This window comes from Sphaerodactylus townsendi, linkage group LG11, assembly GCF_021028975.2.
Source record: "Sphaerodactylus townsendi isolate TG3544 linkage group LG11, MPM_Stown_v2.3, whole genome shotgun sequence".
NCBI lineage: Eukaryota > Metazoa > Chordata > Lepidosauria > Squamata > Sphaerodactylidae > Sphaerodactylus > Sphaerodactylus townsendi.
The window spans coordinates 26,945,378-26,960,108 of record NC_059435.1 but is presented as its reverse complement, the minus strand read 5'-3'; the positions used below and the strand labels follow the sequence as shown (position 1 = coordinate 26,960,108).

General features: G+C 40.0%; 1 protein-coding gene across 4 annotated transcripts in view; it reads right to left on the bottom strand.

Moving 5' to 3' along the window:
• The window catches only part of ULK4 (unc-51 like kinase 4), a 221,534-nt gene that overhangs the window by 87,707 nt on the left and 119,096 nt on the right, over positions 1–14,731 (bottom strand). For all 4 annotated transcript variants that reach the window (XM_048511796.1, XM_048511794.1, XM_048511797.1 and 1 more), the window contains 3 exons: positions 13,214–13,380; positions 12,228–12,326; positions 7,771–7,956 (listed from right to left, as the gene is read on the bottom strand). In XM_048511796.1, coding sequence (XP_048367753.1) covers positions 7,771–7,956; positions 12,228–12,326; positions 13,214–13,380 — 452 coding nt within the window. The remainder of the gene's footprint in view (positions 1–7,770; positions 7,957–12,227; positions 12,327–13,213; positions 13,381–14,731) is intronic.

Genomic DNA, 14,731 nt, shown 5'->3' with positions numbered 1-14,731 from the left:
GTACTGCTTCACACAATCATTATAGATTATGTATTATTGCTATGTTTGTTCACTGATCATAGATTGTAATAAAGACTGATGTTTTTCTTTTTGAACTTCGTTTTCAATGGTCTGTATTCACGCATGGAACATAAAGATTTCCCACATTCCTGTTTGTTCTTGCAGTCCCTTCTATCTAAAAGCTCATTCCTAGGGTGGTGGGATCTTTGTAGAGGAATAGCCACATGAGTTGAGCGAGGAGGGAAAAGAAGGTGAAATTTATCTCCCGATTCCACAAGCGCAGATCTGCTGAGAGATGGGGGTGATTTCATCCCTTTGTCCTTCCATATTCCAACCCAGAACCATGGAAATATTTCTAGTGCAGGGAGCCAAGAACCTAGGACAGTGATGGCGAACCTATGGCACGGGTGCCAGAGGTGGCACTCAGAGTCCTCTCTGTGGGCACGTGCAAACAGAGTTTGTCATATGGGGGGGGGAATTGGCCCCTCCCCCCACATCTAGGCTGGCCTGGGCCGCTGGGCTCGAATATTAGCATTAAACCTAAGACCTAGTTTTGGGGAAACAGTGTAGGTAACCCTGTAAATTGCTGTTAAAGCTGACTGATTTTCATGCAAAGAACTAAAGTGCAATCCTTTACCTGGGAGTAAGCTCGGTTGCTGGCAATGGGGCTTGCTTCTGAGCAAACCTTCGTAGGGCTGTGATTTACCCGTTAGAAGAGTTGCATGGTTGTTTCAAAGCAAAGCCAACAACTACCACCAAGCTCCTAACCAACCGTTTTTTCTAAACTAAAACTGCAGTATTCAGGTTAAATTGCCATGTTGGCACTTTGCGATTGCAATTTGAATTGCAATTTGGGCACTCGGTCTCAAAAAGGTTCGCCATCACTGACCTAGGAACTATCTTTTTTGGAGGTGGAAAGGCGTTGCTGTAATGGAGAAGTATGCAAGGGAACGTCATGTAGTTTCCAATACATGGATAGTTGGGTACAGGCTGCTGTATTTTTATTTGTGGAAAATACTTTTCCTTTCATCTCAGCCTCTCTCCCATTCCTCAACTCTCAGTAAATCATCTCTTTCGCCAGAGGTCACTTTCAAAAGGCAGACATAGGTTAGTAGCCAGCTGTCCCCCTTACTTCCCATAGCTAGCCAGAAAGAGTTTCCAGCTGCCAGGACTTCCCCCTCACATACTTTTGTCTCCTCCTGTCGGAAATACTAGATTATAAGGCAAAATGGCCAGGGTCTAAGTGTCAGTGTCTAGAGGGAACAGACACAAGTCTGAAATGAGAGCTGTCACGTTCATATTGCTCATATGATCATGTTTTGAACAAAGGAATGTACTATTGGAGAAAACACGGAGTATGTAATATGATTCTGATGTTCTGCCCTGCTACAGGCTCTGCTGAGTCATACCTGGGTCTAATGATACTTTAACTAGCTGCAGACAGACCCTTTGTTTAATAAGAGATAGGGGGTCCCACCCTGCAGCTGGCCTGGGTGTCAATTCAGACACCAGACCAATCAACTTCAGACAATTGTGTGGTGGCAAAAAGGTAACCAATCAGGTATTTGCAACGTTAAATTGCCTGGTTGAAAGACTATATTAAAAAAGTGTCTTTGAAATGTGTTCTTCAGACATTGTTTTTTGGCTGACTACAGCACATTGTCCTGCTATTATTGAATAAAAGCTTATTTGCTTCTTTGAACCAATCTACGTGTCTCTGTGTAACTGGGAGACTGTTGGAATTTTCCAACACTCCCACTTCCCATTGTTTCTGGCAAGAAAGAATAAAGACATGTAAAGCCATTGTTAGCAACACCCCTACAGCCCACCTACTACTTCCTGGCCAGACAGACAGGACACTGGAGGTCACAAATGTTTTGCAGTACAGACATTCAGGGAAGGGTGGTTCAATATATCTTGCATATTTGTGTCAAGAACTTCCTGAGCTTAGGACTTGTCCAAACACCAGTGCCCCAATCCAGTTGTCATGCTATAGCTGTATTTTTGTATAACTGTACTACAATGTGGCTTTTCATGATTATTCTGAAATGTGTACAACTCCAAAAGCTGACACGGAGGTGTGTTGTAGCTATAACTCAATTAGAGATACAAAAGAAACAGATACTTTGTCTTCACATACATGGATAAAAATTTACCGTAGAATTGATATGAGGGAAAAACATCTTTACCTCTTCCTTGTATTCTACTCCTGCAAAACAGTCTTTCAAAAGGGATTAGTTTTATTACTTTTTCATCAGAGACCGGCAACAGAGAAGTGTATCATGTTATTATAGGGCCTGAAAATGTAATAGTTTAATGTTGCTAAGCAACCCTACCACGGTAAAGGCTTCTGTATCTGTGATCTCTCAAGATTCTCAATTTTCATTAAAACATACCTGCAATTATTATACAAAAAGCTTAGATAGAGTTTATATACAAAAGAGCTTTTTGATTCAATAGCAAAGAGACAACAAAATGAAGTTATATTAGTACCTCCAACTACTAACAATTTGTGATACGCTAAACTGTCTTAGTTTGATGGACTTCCATTCTTGAAATCAGAACTAGTAACTCATACCAGGTAAACATTTCATATTGAAAGAAGCTCCATGATTGACTAGGACTAATGAATATGTACCTGAATGAGAATTTAAAATATTCTTTTTAAATGACAGTGAAGGAAAAACTGTGGAAGACTGAATGTTTTGTGTCAGCAATTTAGAACCAGTTTTTAGCGATATCACAATAAAAGTCACTGCAACCCGAATAAGCACAACTATAAATATATCTTAACTGTACCATCTGTCAATAGCTTCCAAAGTGGTTCTGTTTGATTTTTACTGTAATGAACAGTGGCAAAAACAGTGCTGGGAAGAATTGCTAATGAATGGAATAAGCTGTGCAGCATATTTAGACAGGGCCACACTGTACAAGGCTGCAGTCAAGCTTAGTCAACTGTGTTATGCTCCCATGTTACCCTAAGTAGGCAGTCTCCAATTTAGTTGGGGAAATTAGTTGGAGACAGAGAATGAGAGCAGGTGACTGGGATTGATAACCTGTGTACACCAAAATAGTCCTGGGTGAAAACTTCAAATGTGCAGGGGGTGGTATAATTAAAATTGGTTTTATTAAAGAATACAAATAGAACAGTAAAACAAATATATTCTGAGCAATGAACACAGCAATGGGGATTAGCTAGCCCCATTGTCCAGCCAGGCACACCTTAGGGCCATGAAAAAAGTTCAGTAGCCAATCACCTTCCTTCCCAAGATTGACACACAAGATGTATGCCACAACTCTTTGGCAGATTCTGTATGGGCCAAAAAACAGCAGTATGAAAATGGTGTAAACCCTTTTACACTGTTTTAAACCATTTTACACCAGAATCCGCCTCTGAGAGGCATCCATTTTGGGCGGAGCAGTGTCTTGCTCTGATGCCAGCCTTTGGGTCCCATGTCTTTGTGGCATTCCTTAGTGAAAGGATGGGTCCAACTGCTTACACCTACACAGGGAACACAAGGAGCAATGGAAAACACACAGGCAAGTAACAGTTGGGACTTCAAGAACCCTCTGAAAAACACACAATGCAGAGGAGATGGAGATGGTGCACAGCCCTGAACAAGTAAAGAATTATTAGTAGCCAAAGGAAGAGATTAAAAAACACATCAAAAAGGCTAAGAAGCACAGCAACCCCGATGATTTGTATGAAAAAAACATCAGACACAAACAACAAGGAGAGCCTGGCTGGTTACCTTGAAGTTTTGGGTCCGCCTGCGCTTTAACTCAGATACTGACAGTCTTATATATCTTATCCTCCCTCAGCTTCATGAATCTAAGTGGTGGCGGGCAGTGGAAACTAAAATACTTTCCCTGGGATTTTCCTGGGAAGCCTTGCAAATGCTGCCTGCTCCTGAAATCTTCTCTCAATTAAAAAGGCGACTACTAGATCAAGAGTTTCAAGTTCTGCAGGACAAGGCGAGAAGCAATTGCTCCCCCCTCTTTTTTAACATCAAATTTAAAATCAATCATATGGCAGATTATTTGAGTTTACTTCAGGAGCCCAAGCATAGATGGATAATCACTAGGGCTCGATGTAACTCCTTCCCTTGCTCTATGCTACAAGGAAGGTTCCGAAAAATCGACCTGCAAGAGCGGAAATGTCCCCATTGTACCACGGCGATTCAAACCATGGAACATATATTGCTCGACTGCCCCAAATACGAGGGATCTAGGACCAGACTTTTTGCTCTTTGTCCTGTAATCGTTAATGAATACTCTACTGTGGGGAAGATTACGTTCCTATTAAACAATTCTGCCTCTGAGATTTTAACTTTTGTAGCTAGGTTCCTTATGGAAACTTTGAAATGATTACCTGCAATGGTCCTCATGTATGGGATACTTGTTTGGACAATGTTGGCTGTTATATGGATTCTATGCTTAATAAAGGTTTATATATATATATAAACAACAAGGAGTCCCATGGCATCTTAAAGATTAACACATTTACTCAGGAGTGAGTTTTCATGGGCTAGAGTCACTTCACCACGGGCATCCACCAGAACACTGCTTAAAGGTCACACCAGAATAAACTTGTCTTTAGAGAGCAACAGGGCCCTGTTAATTTCCTCCATCATGGTAAAACAGCTCATCTTCTAGAATTTATGTGGCATGGTTACACTGAATGTTATGTGCAACTGAGCAGCAGCAGGGAGATTCATGGCAATTCTGTTAGTTGTGCAAAACTGGAGTGCAAGTGAAGGCACTATGGTTCTGTCTTCCTTGTACCCATCCAGTTACAAATCCCAAGTCCTGAAGATACTCACGAATCAATTTTCATTATAACCCAAACAAGAAATTCAGAGGACTGCTATTCCTGCTACAGTCAAACACTGTCTTCCTTGGTTGATACTGCAGAGCTAATTACCTAAAAATCCAACTAAAGCATCTCCCCCAGAGACTTCAAGTTGGAGAACTGTGAGCAGATTTACAGTTAAGTGTGCGGATCATACAATTTGTCATATATTCTAGTTCAGTCTGCTCTTCATGCAACTAATTTGCCAAATACTGGAGGAGTGTGCAAGGAATGAAAAGTCATGTGTCAGCAAGTTTCCAGTGCCAAAGTGAAGAACTTGAGTGTTACACTGGTTACAAAACCTCTACCATTACTGCTTTTTTCTTTCTTGATAAGAACAGTCAATAATCTGTAGTTCTGAACTGCAAAAGAATTACTAAAAAGACCCTCACAAATGAAACACTTTATATTTCACATTTGAAGGGAAGAAGATGCTCATCTCATACTAAATTTTGGTAGAATAAAAACTCTGTTCATGTTTTTAAAGATAGATTCTAATATATCTTAGTGCACAAAATTCAAAAAGTTTAACCATTAATTCTCCAGTTTCATTAGCTAAATTGTATTTGAGTGAATTTCCTCACAGCTCCCCCCCCCCCCCCCCCCGCTTTAAGAAAAAACAACCTCTGCCTTCCTTGTCCACCACAATGAAAAAGCCAAACTCTGTGTCAGGAATTATTTAAAAAGGGGTTGAAAATAAAAATTGTGGAATTCACTGCCAGAGGATGTAGTGATGGCCACAAGCATAGATGGGCTTAAAAGGGTATTAGACAGCAATATGGAAGATAGGTTTATCACTGACTAGAAGCTAGGGTGACTAAAGGGAATTCATGTTCTCGTCACATTCTCCAGCTATATAAATACATAACAAATTTCTTGAGAACTCAGAAAATACAACATTTGAATTTATGAATCATGGTTAAATGTACATGTCTTGCACAGTCATTAGAACTAGAAAATTTTCATGGTTCACATGTTACTAATTTACTGTGCATCTAAACTATGAAAGCTGAGTTATCAGCTGTAAGTATGTGATGGCAAATGAGAAGGAGAAAAAAGCATGGAGTGCAGGTCCACATTGCTTCAATCTGCACATTTGGAGACCAGAAAGACAGAAACAAATATTGCTGTTTGCAGTCTCACGGTACCATATAGCACTGGGTTGTTCCTGGATCTTCAGGAAGGCAGCATGAGACTTTCTTGTGTAAATGTGATAGGGAGTTACCCGGTTCCCTCACACTGACACACTGAATTATTAGATTGGCCATATTACAGCCATCTAATATTCTTGAATACCGGCTCTTTGAAAAGCATAAATGGGCACTCCAATGAACTTCATTAATTGCTCACCCCACAGACCCAGTGCTGTGCACGTTCTCTAGAGAGAAATAGCTTCAACCATAAAAGAGGACTCTTCCATGCTTCAGAGGAACCAATATATATATATATTTAAAAACCAACTGAATGGTCTTGGCCTGTTACACTTTATGGTTTTTCCCAAGTGAGAAGAGGCTTGTGTGGTCTTCCCATCACTGCTGTGACTGCTGATACAGTGCGGCGGCGGCGGCGGCAGCAGCAGCAGCAGCAGCAACAACAACAACGGTTCTACATGACAGATTTCCCTGCAATTTTGATTGTCCAGGCTGTGTCGCTGCCCCCTTGCACCACCTGAGCTTTTAAAAATTAGTACAAGTGTTACAGGGTACAGGTTATCTGATGTCCCACCTTTCATTTAAAAAGTCCCTAGCCCTTTTTACTACAAAGATACGCCCATCCCTTGATATCCCAACTACAAAAGAGGCTATAGAACATTTTTTTAAAAAAAATAGAGAACTGAGAATTCAGAGAAACTGATATACAAATTTATTGAACTGATATTCAATTGCAGATTTAAAAAATAATAAAGCCCTCAGTGGCAAGGGAGGAAAATGGCCACTAAAGGGACAGGGCAATGGCTGTTGTGTGATTGGAACAGGGAGAATCCAAGCTTTCCCAGCCGCATGGCAGCCACCCAGGCTTTGCTGTGTTTCCAAAACTTTGCAGCAAAGCAGGCTTGGAAGAGATTGGAGAAAAGTTATGGAAATGCTGTAAGGTTCATGAATTTTTAAAAAGCTTCCCAACAGCACTGGGTCAGGTTAGACGACCTGTGTGGAAACAGACATCTCTACACCAGATGCGTGCTTGTGCACATTGCCCAACCTCTGAAGAGACCCTAGAGTATATTTTATTTGCTTGCCCCAGATTCATGGAATTCAGACCTAGCCTTTTTCTGACGGCCCCAACTTTGGCACCCCCGTTTTTTCCAAACTGAAATATCTTCTGAACAATCAGGACACTAAGACACTGGAAATGGTGGCCAACTTCCTGGTTAATTTCTTGAAATAATTTTCTGGGCTTCCCCCCATGTACAAATGATACCTGTATACGCCTGATACCTCTATCAGCCGTATTATTTTGTCTAACCCTATTTGGTGTATATTAGATATGTTCTCTCTCTTTTTCCTCCTGATGCCTAATAAAGGTCTAGTTTGAGTGAGTTTGAAACCTGTGTGGAAACAGCCTACAAAGTAGCTCATTAGAAGCTTTGAGAATCTTTCTTCCACGTTTCAGTCGCCCAGGACATCAGTGAGACCCAGACTGAGATCGTGTCTTTTCATACACTTTGTCTTGTATCCTGCCACTTTGCTCATCTGAATCTGACACTTGTCTCTGGTACAGCAAGACTTCTCCGACAATCCTTTCCTAACAGAAGATGAGACTGAACGAACAAACTAGCCACCATGCAGCTTGGCAACAAGCAGGATTATATTTCTGCGAGCAAAAATCTCATTAAAACATAATACACCACAGTATACAGATCTGATAATTGGCTGCAGAACTGTTTTATGGTAATAGTGAAAGTTAAATAGTTATCCTACCAGTCTTTTGATGACTCTCAATAAAAGCTTTCGATCTTTCACTTCCTTCTTGCACTGCAGTACTTCAGCAAAGCTGTCCATGTTTTCTGGAGACATACTATCCATGTTGTCCCCACCATAGAGCTGAACTAGCAAAGACAAGCACTGTGACGCTTTCTCATATATTTCAGTGTCCTCACTCGGAAGCTAAAAAATAAGAAAATCCCAGTAAAGGAGATAAAAGTTTCAGAGAATTATGGATGACATAAAAAGAAACAGATGTGGCAAAGATTGTATGTCTTTATAAACACCAAATTAAATGAACCCTGATTTGGATTGGGGCAATAAAAAGAGAAAAGAGAAAATTTAACACACACCCCCAACCCTCACTCCATTTTGCTAATTGAAATTGCCCCTCCCCACTATTATTAGTGGTTTGGGTGAGCTTTTGATTACTTTTTTTCTTCAAAATGCTAACAGCGTGGGGAGTGTAGTTCTAATTTGTGAAATTAAGCAGGGTTTGAAGACTTAATTCACTCTTTCTACTGCTGTGTGGGTCTGATTTGAACTGTGGCTGATTCCGCATGGGCCAAAAACAGCAGTGTGAAAACGGTGTGAAAATGGTGTAAAAGGGTTTAAAACAGTGTAAAAAGGTTTATACTGTTTTCACACCGTTTTCACACTGGCGTTTTTGGCCCGTGCAGAATCAGCCTGTGTTTGTGAACACAGTAACACTGATGTTCAAACTTCAAACACTAATTCCTGCTTTACTTGAAATATCATGCAGCCTTTTCTGAAAAGATCAGAATGGCTGTGAATAATCCTGGTTCCCCAAGCCATGCTTTGAACCCAGTTTCAGTTTTGAAATGTGGTTCCAAATTGTGGCTAAAGGGTACCCTCCTTAGCCTTTATCACAGTTCATGGCAGATGTAATGTTTAACCACAGAAAATGAAGGGGGTGGAATTTGTATTCTAGAAAGAAAGCAGGGGTGGATGAGATCCTGTGACTTGTTCCCAATTGCTTAAACATTATTAAGCAGTCAGAGCTGTCACAAGTGCTTCAGCCATAACGTTTAACTGTGTTGGCCTACCTCAAAATTAGTGTAACTCAGAGGCATAGCAAGGGGGAAAAGTGCCCGGTGCACTTGTGCGTCATCCGCCCCTGTCCCGCTCCAGAACGCCCCTGCCCTGGAATGCCCCCGGAATGCCCTCATCACACCCCCACAGGGGTATGTGCCCGGTGCATTGTGCACCCCCCCGTCCCCTTGGAGCTACGCCTCTGGTGTAACTCCTTGTCAGCAAAAGATATGTTAGCCAACTGGTGCTTGAATCCATTTGAACAAACATAACACAACTCATGGTTAAACATTCCAAAACTCTTTTTGAATGGAGGGGGGCATGCTGAGCAGGCAAAGGGAAATACTAGCAAAACTACAGCACAGTCTCTAGACTTCAATAGGAAAGTATGTGCTTTTCAAATTAAGGACTGAACAACAGAAACAGAAAACTAAAGCAAGCCACAGTTCATGCCAGAAGTGCTCACAAGGTAAGGAAATTCAAAATGTAACATATAGATTGAAGGGAAAACATATTTCAGTGTAAAACAGGAATTAGAAAATGAGTAACAATTCTAATGCTTAGCATCCTGTAGGATATTAAAAGGTTTCTGCATTTGACCAACACATTAAATTGGGAGAGTTTTCATCATATTTTACTTGTTAGATAAGGGCAAACAACAATCCCTTATGCTAATATCAGGCTATTTCCACACAGTGAGGATTTTCTGCATAGATTCATTGCTACTGTGAATATACTGTCCAGTGCTGGCGACAAAGCTTCCTCACAAGGGAGTTTTCTACACATTTTCTTCTTTTTTTTCCGACTTTTTCCTTTCACACATACTCTGCAGCAATTTCCCTTCAGCTTTTGAGGGTACAGTTTTGTCACAGGTGTGGCAACTCACTGTTTCTTTTTTTCAAGCATGTGCTATAGAGGTTCTATTAAAATGTGAAATAGGTTGTAGTCTAGGCTGACCAGCCGTCCCGCTTTTGGCGGGACCGTCACGCCTTTAGACAATTTGTCCCGCGGGTTCTACAAATTGTCCAATTTTTGGGAGGCTGCTGCACTGCCTTCTGGGGCGCAAGGCAGTGCGGCAGCCTCCCGTGCGCCTGGCCGCAGGAGCGCATGGCCTTCTGGGGCTTGCCGTTTGCTGCCCTGTCACAGGGCGGCAAACGGCAAGCCCCAGAAGCCTGTGTGCTTCTGCGGCCGCGCATGCGCGTGCGGCCGCTTCCCCGTCCCGGATCACAAAGGTGACCATCTGGTCACCTTATTGTAGTCACAGCCAGTTATAATGCTGTTGTAATTATGGATTTTTTACATGTCCTCATAAAAGCCCACTTTGGCATGGCAGGAAATAATGCCTGCAAAAATGTTGCTTCAGAGATGGTGACATAGGCACAACCTTGCAAGGCAGACAAATGCATGCCATTCCTTCCAGAGCGCATGTGAATTAACTTACACTGTATTTTTTTCAAAAAGATCAGTGTAAAGTCAATGCCAGTCTGAGTAAACAACACTGACCCAGTTGGAGCAGAAGTCTGGTTCAGCTACATGTGTTCTTGTATGTGTTCATTTATTTCAGAATAATCATTTCAGTTCATTCGCTGCTGGGAGTTATACGTAGGTTCATTTGACAAATATTAGGTGCAGGGCAAAAGCAAATTTATCATTAAATCTATTATTAAATCTGATAATCCACCTTTTGTTTCATGGATGACTAAGTACTTTCAAAATCTTGAAAGACATTTATTTCAAGGTTATCAAATTAACAAGATTTCTGAAATGCTGTAATAATTATTTAATATTTCTATGAAAAGGCCAGCAAATATCAGTATCAGGTATGCTTACCAAATTATCTCCCTCTACATTTTTTTTCTTGATTTTATGGTTCCATAGTACCAATTCCTAGACATCGAATGGCACCAACTTGTTCGTCCTTCACAATTGTTTCTGTTTGGATTTCCAAAACACAGCTTTATATGTGCTATTTACTAAGACCATTTTTTGTTCTTTATTTTTTCTCTCTTCCTCTTATATTATGTGTATGAGTGAATGTTCATACTGAAATTTTATGCACATTTCTGTGGGGAGAGACTTTGAGGTGGCAGGAGTTATAGTATGCCTACGTGGGGAATTTACAGAAAACGAAAGCAGGAAGGGGAGAAGTTAGATACAAGTAAAGTGTCAGCTTTGAGAGTGAAATTTATCAGGGTGAAAGCTAAATGTGCTGGACATTCTTTTGTTCAGACAAGTTAAGGCAAAACAATAGAGTACTATACCTAGGGGCACCTTCATTGGATCAAAACGCTTAGGATAATTTACGTAAAGCTGATAATGCTTGACTGGTCATTTCTATTTGCACCTTTCCTTTATGCCATGACCGTGCCTTTTTATAATCAAGGCAAATCATGATAAAATTTCAGTCACGTAAGGTGACCTTCTTGCCTAACTTGCATCTTTAGTCTTGCACCCACACTTCATAATCAGTGTCCAGATAATGGCTTGCCAAAAGAGGTGGGCTCATCATAGGCCAAAAAGGTAGAATCTAATGCCATCAAACTACAAGCTCAGTGGTCACTGCAACACCCTCAACCACTCTGTAATAGTTTTTCATCTCACTGATTACTCTGTCATTCAGTCCTCTGCTTCTTCATCCTTCTAGCTTCCTACTTCCTGGGATCACGTCCTAATTATCAGGCTTCACTTTCATGCCGCACGCATCCATGCTTTTCGGGGCATCAAATCCTCCCTGTTTCTACACTCAAGGTTTTTGCTGTGGTCAAAGTTCACTTTTCATTTCTTTCACAGTAGGATATCCTTGTACTAGATGATTTACCTGAATTATTTAACATGGCATTTTCACCACTGATTTAATCATTCTATTTTCTCAGAATTATTTCAAACAAAAGGATGGATTAATGGTTGTCACAAAGTGGAATTTATCTAAACCCTGGGTTTAGATCATCTCTAAATTTTAGTAACCATAGCAAATGGTAATCAGACTTAATGCCTATCCAAGATTAAACTGAAGAAAAGGAAAATCATTTGTGAAGGAAGCAAGAGATTCCTTAACCCTAGTTAATGCTCAAACTAGTGTTAGACTGTGATTTAACAGGAAAATCTTACGTGGGGATTATGGTGAAGGGAAAGGACAGGGCTCCTTTTTGTGATAGACAAGATAATGGCAATACATGGGACAATTTGAGAATATCTGAGATACTGTGATAGTGTGTTAATAGTATGTGCCGGGCCCTTTATCTTTCTTCTGGGTATATAATTAAATTTTATGAACTGGAAACACTGTATTTTTCTTCTTGGAATTTTTTTTTATCATGTTGTTAATTTGATTTGAGTATTTGGGATGGGTAAGCTAAAAATCCAAAACAGTGAACTTTTCAACAGACTTAAGAAGCTCTTACCAACTGAATAAGTAGGCTAATTAGGACTGTCAGCGGCTTATTAATAATAAGGAGATCTTCAGCAGTTTGAGTGTCCCCTCCTGTGCCCGACTTCTGTGCCTTAATAAGGGAAAAAAATAATAAGAAAAATATTTGGAAGAAAGCATGTAGAAGATCATCACAATCACCACTTCAGGATATATGCTGCTTAAGTGTTTATCTTCAAGATGCTTAAGCGTTCAGTTTGTTTTTGTTATTAAATAACCACGTTCAAAAAGCACATCATCTTATCACTAGTTAGAACAAACAGTCTAGTATTGAATTCTCTAATGAGATGATGTTAAATATCACTTCGATCAGACTTTTTACATAATTAATTCAAAGTCTAAGAGAAATAAAATATAATTGTTAGCCTCATGCCATATATCAATTACCAGAATATACCATAATGGATTGTAGGTGAAAGGCCAGAATGTTCCCTAATGTTAAAAACAAAACAAAACAAAAACCTCCCTGCACATTCAAAATTTAGCACACCAGGAAAATATATACTAGAGTATTTACCTCAGCACACTAGATTTGTACGTATAGTAAATCTTTATATTGAAGTGCATTCATTCAAATATTTGATGCCTTATTCGCAGCCTAATATAATACAATCCAAAAACGAAGTGAATGGTCATGGTTGGCATCAAAAAGAGAGTTGGCTAAATGATGCTGCATGTACATAAATAGAAAAATGCAAAATAGTTCAAAACTTTCTAGATAAAGAGACTATTCAAAATCTAGCATACCCATTGTGGGTATTTATTAATAAAGCTGTTTTAAAAAGCTGATTTTTTAAACTCACATGTACAGATAGCCACTGTCTGTAAAAACTATGTTGCTTGGTCAACCATTCTGTTTAACTTCATAAAGTTGTTAGTGGGGAATACAATATGAACAACAGCAAAAAGACTACAGATCGGTACAATGGTGCTCATTCTACCAGAAAATAGACTTTATACCTGTAATGTCAGACGGATAATATTAGCTGTGTATATCAGCATGTGGTGCAAAATGTCAAGCAATGAGAGGAGCAGTGCATTTGCTGTCTTGATGTTGCTTTTATCATCCACATCCAAGCAGAGAGTGGCAGTTTCTATTAGAAGATTACAGACATGATGGACTAGACCTAAAAAGGTAGGCAGATGGAATACTTTTAGACAAAATAAATGTACTCAGTTCCTGTACAGCAAATTGGTTTACAAGGCAGCCTTACAAGCAAACATATATTATTACAAAGAGATAAAAATATATCATCAGAAAGTCACCATTTCATAACAACTTTTTAATTTTTAGCATCCACATTTTAAATGAAACAACAATTTTTTTTGCCATCAAGTCCCAGCTGACTTACAGTGACCCAGTATGATTTTCACGGTAAGAGATGTTCAGACGTGGTTGGCATTGCCTGCCTCTGCATCAAGACCCTGGTGCTCCTTGCAGGTCTCCCATCCACATTCTAATCATCCACATGCTAATCATTTTTGGGGCTAAAAATGTGTGACTTGCCCAGGGTCACCCAGCAAACTTCCATTGTATGAATTTGAACCTATGTAACACCTTAACCACTACACCACGCTGCCTGCAATTATAAAGTAAATTCTACTAAACACAGGCTTCCGCCCATTTGAGATAGTTGGTTGTGTAATGTGGGGGAAGGTTTATCAACAGTCGGGCTATCAGCTGTGCACACTGTCTAAAGTCTATGTTGTGCTAAGACCAGAGGAAAATGTAATCAATAAAGTTGTCGCCATATTTTTCCCAATTGGTCACTGAACACCAACCAAACACAAAATACATTTTGGCTTTTATTTTCTTCAGAGGTACAACAATTAATCACAGGCTGAAGATGTCCCCTAGGCCAGTATATTTGTGCTAGCCTCTTCTTCCTCCCTTTTAGATTCATTCCCAGTCCAGACTAGGCTTGGTCAATACCTTAAATATTCGGTAAAATTCGGATTCGGGCATAAAAGTAACTGTTTACCTGAATAAGCCTGAATACCAGATTCGGTATGTCCAAATATATTTGGATATCCAAATATATTTGGGTCCGTCTGATTTTTTTTTGTATTTTTCGTGTTCTTGCATTTTGGCCTGCAGGGGGCACATTTTTAAAGCTAGCAGCATCAAGTTTGGTGAAGTTTGGTCCATGGCGGGGGGTGTGTGTCAAAGTTATGGTCCCCCAAAGCAGGTGCCCCATTCCCCATTGTTTCCAATGGGAGCTAACAGGAGGTGGGGCTACCACTTTGAGGGTCATAACTTTGGCCCCCTGAACAAAACTTCACAAATATTGAAACTATACCCAACTCCAGCATAATTCAAAATATTATATTTTAGAAAAACAGGACTACTTTGCACAAAAATACATGTAATATAATTTTTTTCTACCACATTTCCCCCTACAAGTTATCCTGTTCTTCCTTCAAGCAACTGAGCATAACATAAGTTCTCCTCTATTCAGTCCTCTTAAGTAACATTAA